The 10,292-nt window shown below is 44.0% G+C and overlaps 1 protein-coding gene across 24 annotated transcripts in view; it reads left to right on the top strand.

Moving 5' to 3' along the window:
- Positions 1–472: 472 nt before the first annotated feature.
- Positions 473–10,292, top strand: part of tcf7l2 (transcription factor 7 like 2) — an 80,061-nt gene continuing 70,241 nt past the window's right edge. For 5 of the 24 annotated variants that reach the window (XM_077625165.1, XM_077625166.1, XM_077625161.1 and 2 more), the window contains exons 1-3: positions 478–1,242; positions 1,438–1,504; positions 1,625–1,749. In XM_077625165.1, the coding sequence (XP_077481291.1) occupies positions 1,054–1,242; positions 1,438–1,504; positions 1,625–1,749 (381 nt within the window). In that variant the 5' untranslated portion in view covers positions 478–1,053. Of the gene's footprint in view, positions 1,243–1,437; positions 1,505–1,624; positions 1,750–10,292 lie in introns of all 24 variants that reach the window. The other 19 variants (XM_077625173.1, XM_077625169.1, XM_077625167.1 and 16 more) reach the window with 9 other exon arrangements.

The following is a 10,292-nucleotide window of genomic DNA, read 5'->3' as shown; positions in this document are numbered from 1 at the left end:
TTTGGTTCACCTGTGTATGGTTGGAAGATATTAAGTAAAAAAAATGTCTCTTTTTTCCCACAATCTTATTAATAAGCATCTTTTACCAAAAAAAGAATTATCTAATTTAAGGATAATAATAAAAAAAGCAGCCGTGAGGAATTCAAGTTAGTCCCACAGGACATTTCACCTGTCAGACAGGCACGATGCAACAAAAAAAAGAAGAGATGTGAGGAAATATTACCTAATATGATGAAGAAAAAAATAGATCAGTGCAGACAAAACAAGGTTTCACTTTTCTCTTTTTTGAAGGCCTTTGAGCAGAGGAAGGTGGTGAAATATTGAAAAATGTAAATATATGTGAGGGAATGGTGAAGCTGCTCCTTGTTTGAGCCCGCCCATGTGTGCTTTTATTTTTTATTTCATGTGAGCAACAACTCCTTGTCTTTTTTCCTGCGGTGTTGCCTTCACTGTCCTGCTTCACATGCTCCAACACAGCCGGCTTCCTCTCTCCTCCTCCTCCTTCTCCTCCTCCTCCTCCTCCTCCTCCTCTCTTTTTTTTCTACTCATGAAAACGTCACTTCAAGTCCCTCCCTGTTTGAATCTCATTAGTTTCTTGTGTGTTTCTCCCTGTCAATAATCCCGAATCCAGACTCTCTCTATTTCCATCCCTCTCTATCTGTCAATCAGCGCCGCCTTTGAACTGAAAACCACTCCGACCAACTTCAACTCTCTCAATCCGAGCACCGCGGCTCCTTCTCCGGCTTCCCCTTTTCCGCCAAGAGCCCCCTTCTTTTTCTTTTTGGGAGTTTTTTTTTCTGTGGGACCGCGAACGCCACACGCTGCGTGTGCGTGTGTGTGTGTTTTTTTTAACTGGAGGGGGAAACGCCACCAACGACACCCCGAAGTCGCGGAAAGTGGGACTTTTTCGACGGCGAGGGGTCCTTTTTTTAATTTAAAAAAAGTTTCTCCTTTTGGAGATCTTCCCCCCACCCCCCGCCACCACTAACCGAGAGCAGCAGCAGCAAGCTAGCCGCCATCAGTGAAGCTCGTGGGGGGAAAACAGGAGTGAAAATGCCGCAACTTAACGGCGGTGGAGGGGACGATCTGGGCGCTAACGATGAGATGATCTCTTTTAAAGACGAAGGGGAACAGGAGGAGAAAATCTCGGAAAACTCGTCGGCCGAAAGGGATTTAGCGGACGTCAAATCGTCGCTCGTCAACGAGTCGGAAACAAATCAGAACAGCTCGTCCGACTCTGAGGTAAGTTCGGAGCTCCACAGCCCGTGCGCCGCCTCCACCGCCCCCCGGCCAACTCCGCGGCGAGTGTCCGCTGCCGCCGGCTCCCGATCCGGCCAACTCGTAGCGAAAGTTTGGTCGGCCTGGTTCTCTCCCCCGCTAACGCAATCCCTGTGTTTGTTCATTGCCTGTTTGTGTCCCTCTCCAACCTCATTTAAGGCGGAGAGACGGCCTCCGCCTCGGTCAGAAACTTTCAGAGACAAAACGCGAGAAAGTTTAGAAGAGGGTGAGTTCTGACTTCCATTATAAACTCCACACATTCTCGCCTTGTTTCTTTATTTTCTTTATTGTGAAAAACTTTTCCCCTTTTCTTCACGCCACGGCAACTCCGGTCACGCCATGTTAGCAGCGAAAAGGCAAGATGGAGGGCTGTTCAAGAGCCCACCGTACCCGGGCTATCCGTTTATTATGATCCCGGATCTCACGAGCCCCTACCTCCCCAATGGATCACTTTCTCCTACAGCACGCACAGTAAGTTCCCCCTATTTTCCCCTTAATGGAACACAACTATAGCGGCAAAAGCCACATTGTCGCCGGCGTTTAAGGAAGGGCAAAATGCAGAGCGTTTGGCAAAAGTGGACTTTTTGCAACTGTCCGTGAAGTGTACAGTTGGAGCGGATATTTAGTCCTGTCTGTCATCGAAGCTAACATGCTAAGTGGCTAATGAAAAAAGAGGCATTAAATGGCAGGCCAGGTGTGCATTTAATATCACACGTGTTGTGACAATGCTAAATAGCAAAATAAATAAATTAATTCTGATTGTTTTTGCAGCTTTTTAAAAATTTAATAAATGGTTAATTTGGCTGTTCTTTGCCAATCCCTCATCAAAAATGCTCTTTTTCCGCCAATCAATGATAGGAAACATGCAGCAATGAAATATGCAAATGAGCTGCAATGTGCTGCTATTTGCATGTGTCAAAACAGTGTTAAAGACAAGGATCCGTCCGTGCATTCAGTTTGTTTTCACAAGGAGGCTGTTATTTTAGGGGAGTAGCTGTACAGTAATTGTGTAATGACTGCAAATGCAAAGTTCATCAATATATTCATGTTATTTATTTAGCCGGGTTTAATTATGCACCTCACCGATTCCCACCGGGGCCACGGGGAGCCTTAAGCGCTGCTATAACAACCCCCCACCCACCCCCTTTTTTAAAAATAGTCTCCTTATTTTATTTTAAATGTTTGCAATTACAAGTCCTGCGCTTTCGGACCTGTCATCTCATTTTACAAGGTTAAGGCGAAAGGCGAGGCATTTAGGAAATTGGAACCCTCCACGCCGCACCGCAATTCACCCCTCGCCCCCCTTCCCAGTACCAACCTCAGTGTCTCATTTGTTTCCAGCGTTCTCTATTGTGCACACCTTGAAAATGAAAACATTGTTGCAGCTCGCTCACAATTTTTATGCTATATTTTACTGCATTTTGTCCTTGACAAAGATAAAAGCAGTCCTTATTTTTGACTCTATTTCCCCCTTTTTATAGTCATTTGTTTGCATCATTAATTCTCATGCAAAATGACACACACACACTGACTCACACTCGCATGTCACAACACGTTTTGAACTTTGCTCTATCGATTTAATATCAGTCTTTTTTTATTTCCCCAATTTGATAGTTAATAAAAAAATCTTAGATAATGTGTTCTTTTAAATTCCAATCTTTAGTTAAGATTTTCCTCCATTTAACAGAACAAAAATCTAATGTGATTTATACCTCCTTTAAATGTAAAATGCTTTAGTCCTACATAAAGATTTGTTTCCCCGGATCAGTGCCTACTTTAATGTCCTAATCCTCCCTTTGAAAAATAAACAGATTAAAATCCCTAATTCCGTGCAACATAAAATTATAATTAGTTGCCTCAATTACCACTAAATATGACAACTGTCTACCTGTGCCTTTTGTTAGTTTTTTGCATCGCAGAAGAGTCAATAATCTTGAAGGAAAGGTTTTGCTTTTGATACCGTGGTAGCATTTTCTCCCTTTTTTTGACAAGGTGACAAAGAACCCAAAACGTCTCAAATTGGACTTCCTTGAGCCTGCGGATGCTCTGTAAATAACCCCCTCGCCACCCCACTCCCCACTGCGTCCGATCCATTAGCGTCTTTGAAGTGGTCGGTGGCTCTAATATCAATGTATTCGACTTAAAGCCCCCATTAATAATTCACCTGGACATTGATTAGCTGTCTGTTACGCGGCAATTCGCGACGATGACAGGAAAAAATACGAGCTTTGATTCAGGTTTGTTTCTTTTTTTTTCTCCACACAACAGCGGGGGGTTAACATCATTTACGTGACCTCTGGCAAGAATTTGTGTGGAGGCTGACAATTTAGTATCATTGAAGCATTTTGACATGTGTCCAGCGTTTTTCCCCAAAACCTCCCCCACCCTCTGCATCGACCACCTTTACTCGACATCGGCTCAGCTCTGACTTTTCCTTAAAGCCGGCACAAAGACTTGCCGGGCCGCATTCGGCCTTTCTTGTTTTTTTTTTGTGCAAGCACTGAGGTTAACACCAGTTTTGGGTGGGCTCACACTCTACCACAACAGGTAAATGCCCTCAGCTTCTATTTTAATTCACCCTTTCGGCCCGTTATTTTGAGGTCTGGCCAAGGGAATTTATTTAGAAGTGTTATTACAACACGCAACCTGAAACAATTCGTATTTTAATTATTTTTTTTAAAGACACTAATTTCCTATTTTCTTCATTTTTAATAACACGTGCGGCCGTTATTGTCCCCGCAACATGTGACGAAGGGATCCTTTTGTGTCCGTTCTAATTGGCGCACCGAGCGACTGTATCTCGGCTCAACATGGCGGCTTTGTCTGCACAACAATGCATCATCGTATGGATTACGTGTGTTCACCCTCCTGTAAATGGATTTTTCCCCTTTTTCGGCCAAAGATGGGGATTTAAAGAATTGTATGTCTAGGGGTGGGGTGGGGGTTACACCTTATCAAATTGGCTTTACATGCTAATGGGGTCTAATTGGTGTCTGCAGGGGCGTCGGAGGGGAAGCGGGGATCTCGGCGTTAGAAACGCGCAAGGTTCTCGGGGCCCTTTTGTCTTGCAAATCACTTTTGTTGACGAAAAAATACGCCGGTGGAGGCTTCCAATTTTTTTTTCCACGACTTGTAAAATCTGCTTTGGATTTGACGAGTTAACTTTAAGAGACTGCAGGGGGGTGGAGGAGGTTTGCGGTGAGCGGCGGGGGGAGTAGGAAGTTTGGCACACTAAAACGCTGGGCCTGCGAGACATTAGCGGCCTCGCATTCTCTCGGCTTAATTAGTCCGAAATGTAATTGTTCACCCTCTGCCAGCATCGAGTAGAGAGAATGCCAGTTTTTTTTTTTTTTTATTATTATTTTTTGGGGGGGAACAAAACAATAAATCACTCGCATATTTGCGCCATGATTCACGTGGAGGCTCGACCTCTCCCCGGCTCGACATGTGGTAAATTGTCAAGTCAATGAATCGCAGATGTAGAGGTGCAGGAGGGAAAGAGGGGGGGGGGGCTGAGGGGCTTGCAGAGGCTGTACAGTAAGGTTTTGTCAGTGGCTGACGAATGAATGGAAAAGATTTTTTTGCCATAAATATTTACTGAGATGTGTGTTTATCCCCCGTCACCCCTTTCTAAGCTCGGGAGGCTTAATTGTCTAATTCGGAGGACGTCGGCAGGCTTAGCTGTCACCGTCGGAAATATTTGAAAAAAAATGTGGATGTGTTTCCCATCCGTTTTTTGTTTTTAACTGGTGCAAAGGGAGTGTTAAGGAATGGAGGAGGGTGGGGGGGCTCAGCTGCAAGTCAAGTCAGGTTGGGAGTTTTTTTTAATGAATTTTATTGACACTATTGTTTTAACATCTTGACATATTTTTATTTTTATGTTGACAGGCTCGCACAAAGGCATTCGTTTAGCAGCTGTGCGATAGTACACCCCTATTCTCCCCCTGTGCGCCTCTTTTAGTGTAACCCCCCCACCTTTTTCTAGGCGCGCTCCCTCCCTCCGTCCCGCGCTTGCTCAGTCTTTCTCACATGCATTTCTATAGCCGCAGCAGCACACAAAGATAGCAGTGTACATCTGGAACGCCAACTTCTATCCTCTTATTAAACACCCCCCCACCCACCCCCTCCATCGCCGCGGCGGTTAAACCCGCTTGTGTTTACGTAGCCTATTTTCTTCATTCCGTCTGTTGTCTGCAATAAAATTAACGTTTCGGGTTTTTAAAAAAAGCTCAAACGTGGACTTGACCAGAATGCTTATTCGTCGCCTCGGGAGCGAACTTAGTGTCTGAAAAGGCTTTAAGTGCGTTCGTAGATAACCATCAAAATGGTTATCAATTGCGTCTTTCAGCTGTGGTCGGCCTCAAGCGGCGATAAAGTACGTAAGCGCTCATAAATGCCATATTTATTTGTGCTGTTAAGTACATAGAGGCCAAGTGAATTTGCTAGATGTGATTTGGACAGTCAAATTCTAGTTTGTTCACGTTGACATTTGTGTCACAAATGAGTGTGAGTGCAAAAATCGCAGCCAATAATGCCATTTTTATTTGGTAGTTTCATTTTAAAGCAGGCGAGAGATTCCACCGGAAGAGTTGGAGTGTTCCTCGCGGTTAAAATTCAAGTTCATTCACATTGGGGAAAGTGGGAGGAGATCTACAAGAAAGCGGGAAATGTGTGCGAGTGGTGAAGGGGGCGGGGACGCCCCAGGAGGGGGAGTTAGGCGGCAGCGGCATTGCGCTGCGGGGTCACCCTCACAAAAGCTGCCTGAATGGAGTGCATAATTGCTGTTAATGGCGGGGCAATGAGAGCAGCGGCAGTTCCTGGTTAGATGTCCAAACAATGCTGCCCCCCCCAACCGTCCCCCAAACTGGGGGATTCCACAAAAAAAAACAGACTGGCCAGAATTGGAATGGAAACGTTCAAGGCAACTTTTCCACTTTTAACGCATGTCAAGCCTACGGTGGAATCTGTGGTGAATTTAGGATGGGGTCGAAAGTGCGCAGGTGCTGACATGCTCGTCTTTGACAAAGCCCCCCAAATCCCACCCACGCAACCCCTCCTCATGACAACTCATAGGGATTGTTCTGTCTCAAAACAGTAGCACTGCAGCTACTAATGATCATTTGTGGCCAGATAATGAGCAACAATCTTGTGCTACTCAAGCATTTACTGGACCACAAACAAAGACCTATATGTTGGAATACCAGATAATAATAATTACAAAAATCTTTTATACTAATGTCATAATACAGTATAACCTCCTGGATCAAGGATTTTTGCCTCATTTATTTTTATTTGGCATCATAATTATACTCCAAATATCCAAAAATACCACCGAACCTTATTTCTGTATTAATAAAGGGATAAATTAGCACAAAACATGCACATTTGCAGAATAATTCTGATCAATTTTACTTTTGGAATCATCATATATATTATTTGTATATATTTACATATTGATTCTATCACCTAGTGAAAGTTTTTGTCATGGACTATATTTGCAACACCCCAAAAAAAGGTTATGATTTTTTTTCCAACCTGTTATGCTTATATTCACAATTATGCATCTAGGACAGTATCTTGCTTTTTATGGTAATGATCTATATCTGGCACTCTAATCATTAAGGTAAATTCCTGAAATTGGGTTCGGTCTGTACTAAACGGTGATAAAACTCCAGCCTGTGTATTTTTAATCTACTAATTAAACTTTTAATTGTAGCGGGATAAGCTCCTAGGAGTTATGTGTAATTGTGAAAAGAAAAAGAAAAACACGGCACAGGGGCACTAATGAGGCAATCTTCCATGAAAAGTGGTAGACGCCTAGCCACGTGCACAAGGTGAGGGAGATTTGCCAGCACGCGCCGCAATAAATACATCTGCTAATCTACGGATTATAGCAGGATTTGCACGTTAAGACTTTTTTTAAAAAAAAGTTTACGGCATGACTTAAAAATGCAGAAAGCTAATAAAATAAACCCCCTCTGTGTGGAAGTGTTATTTTTTTTTCCATTTTTCCATCCCCGTGGCCCTGCGTTGATGAACACATTTCAGTGGAAAAGCAGATTAAGAGTAAATTCGAATGTTGGCTCCTAAAGCAGATGTTAGAAACCTATTTACACTAATAATAATACGCCCGTTGTAACAAGACAGCTGTCAACTTGTGTACAGCCCGAGATAACATTTCATGTGAACAGCTTGTTGTGGCCACACATGGTTCTAGCCCTAGCATGTGGGCCCTGCCAAGCATTATAATGAGGTAATGGGTTTATAATTCTGATGCCTTATTTAAATTTCCCTACTGTTTTCTCGAAATGAATTTTATCCCAATCCATTCTGATGTTGGAATTCTACAAGCATTAACGATTACTGTTGATGTAAACTGGGCCAATGTGTTTGCCAAACGCTCTTTTGTCCTTGGATTTTTAAGAGTTTTGCATTTCTCAAAATTCGATCTAATCGTTCCCAACATGAACATTGTCAATAGTGGCACATCACCAGAAAATATTTTTTAACTGTGGTTGTAACATTCTTTGGAAATGACAATGTCTACTTGTTACTGACATGAGTTTTGAGGCTTTCACATTCAACTGAATGGTAAAAAGTCTCCAAATTTTATGGGTGTATTTAAAGAAGTCACTGGACACTGTGTTGGTAGCCTTGGACTGCACCGTGTAATGTTAGTATAACCAGCATCAAAATTGTATCATATTGCGGGACTGCTCAGATACCGAATATCACAACACTATTCCACAAAATCCAGTAATGATTTTATTCGCGATCAACCCAACTGTCTGCAGTAGTCACTATATTCATTTCAGGGGGTCGTGTCACCCATCAGGGAGAGGTCAATTCGGAAAGCGAGCAAATTGACTCACCGCACTGAGTGAATTGTCAATTGGCCTCCGTCCCCTGAGGGGTCAGAGTGAATGAAGAGACTTGTTTGGACAACTACAAGCTCCGCCATGCAGCCTGTAGGGATTGACTGACTGACTGACTGACTGATTGACAGAAAGAGTGGGAAAGTGAATGAACAGGGTTGGCCATCAGGTGGTTTGGCACTTTTGAAGCGGAAGACGATGCATTCCTGTCACCCTGAAATGATTTGTGTGGTAGGAATAATGATCATTGGAACAAGATAGCTGTCCGCACTCTTTGTCTACTCTCCATGAACAATAGTGTTTATCCTAGTGCAATGGGACGAGGCGGAGGTTAGCAAAGCTGTGCTCAAATGATGACGGATATATTGATTCTTCTATATAAAAAAAATGCAGATCTTTGCTGAATATGTCCCGGCACATCGCCTCTTGGGGAATTGGTCTGTATCCTCCTCGCTCCGTAATGACGGGTCTGGAAACAGAACTGGGACAAGTGTTACTCCAGAAAGGTTCCCAAGTGGCAGTTTCTTTTCCTATCTGATGGAGTGGGATCTTTTTTTTTCTTTTTGAGTTTGGAGGCCATATAAGTAGATCAACCTCTGTTGAAATCCAAAATTAACACCACAAAATGTGTCTTTGGAGGCCCTGCGACCGATGCACTCCACTGAAGAAAACCTCAAATAACTCAGTGTTCTCTTTCGGACACACAAATATGGGCTGTTCCGCTTAAGTACCTTAACATAATAAAAATCAGCGTTACCCATAGGACTTTTATAGGAAGTTATTTTAGGTCAAAGTCTATTGGCATGCAATATAAAGCTTGATATACGATACCAGGCATAATTCTGAAACCTCAGCTCACATAATGAAAGTTGAGATTAGAAAAAGGCATCACTATGCGGGGGTGGCCCCTGTGTCATGTGATGCACATCGCTGTGCCCTTTAGAACCTGGAGTCTCCTTATCTCTGATTTTTACAGCCTATTCTATCTTTATTGGCTGCCTCACTTTTGCATATTTGGAATATTCATAAAGATAAGTTGCCTGGTTCGTCACAAAACTGGAGAGAGAGGAAGACTCCTTGGGTCGCACCCGGGGAGTCTGACTCTGGAAGCTCCTTCATCCAAAGCCCTATCACTCCCCTTCACCGTCCACGCAGCAGCTGGCCTTGGCTCCTTTGCACAAAAATGCGATATACGCTGTTTGAACAGTGGCTTGTCTCAGGAGCGCAGGGAAGGAAGTAGCAGCGTGTTTACATAGTCGAATTGTCCTTTGCCCCCACCCCCTACCCCAACCCCCTCTAGTGTCTAATGCACTTCTGTTCAAACATTCCCAAGTGTTGAGATGACCCCCACTGAACAAGTGCTCAATGCATGCCTAGCACTCTGTCTGGATGTTTGGCTGAACAAAGGCATGCGCTTTCTACCCTACTGTGGCAGCGCTGTTTCAAGCAGCACGACTATGCTATAAAGTCTTACTTGGCTCCATTGGTCACACTGAGACAAAATGGAAGGCGCCGTGCACACGTATAGACAGATGAAGAGACAGACGGCGTGTTGTCAGACAAGGAACCCGACATTGACATACGGCCCCGTCGTCAAACTAATTGTTGTTTGAATTAGCCGTTATGATCCGTTGACAAATGTATTGCGCGCCGACCGCCAGAGCGGAAAATGTTTCCAGGGGATTGGCATGATCTTTTGCGAGTGTGTAAACCTGGCTTCAACAAGATGGATAAATGCAATTATTGGGCAGACCTGGAGTGGAGGAAATCCATTTAAAGCCCGTAAAGCTCAGCAGGGTCCGCAGTTAATTCATTTGGCCAATTTGCGGGGTGATGTACGAGTGTCAGGGCACATTAGTCAGGCTGGGAAGGAGGTGTGTGTGTGTGTGTGTGTGTGTTTGTGTCTGGAAGCTCACTGGCGTGGATGGACGTAGCGGACCGGGGAGGCCGCGTAGGGATTATGGAACGCAAAATGTTCATCGTTTTTCGAGAAGTTTACTTGGTTGACATAACAAATGAAGCCCGGACACGGAAGTCACAAAAGATGCAGTGTGTGCACCGTCTGGGATTGCATTGCAAATGAGGTGGGGAAATGTGGTCGTGGTCCAGCGCATGCTTGACTGAATACAAGCACCATTT

The sequence above is a fragment of the Stigmatopora argus genome, chromosome 18 (genome assembly GCF_051989625.1).
Source record: "Stigmatopora argus isolate UIUO_Sarg chromosome 18, RoL_Sarg_1.0, whole genome shotgun sequence".
Lineage (NCBI taxonomy): Eukaryota > Metazoa > Chordata > Actinopteri > Syngnathiformes > Syngnathidae > Stigmatopora > Stigmatopora argus.
Note: the sequence above shows the minus strand (reverse complement) of the source record. Positions and strands in the feature narration are given on the sequence as shown.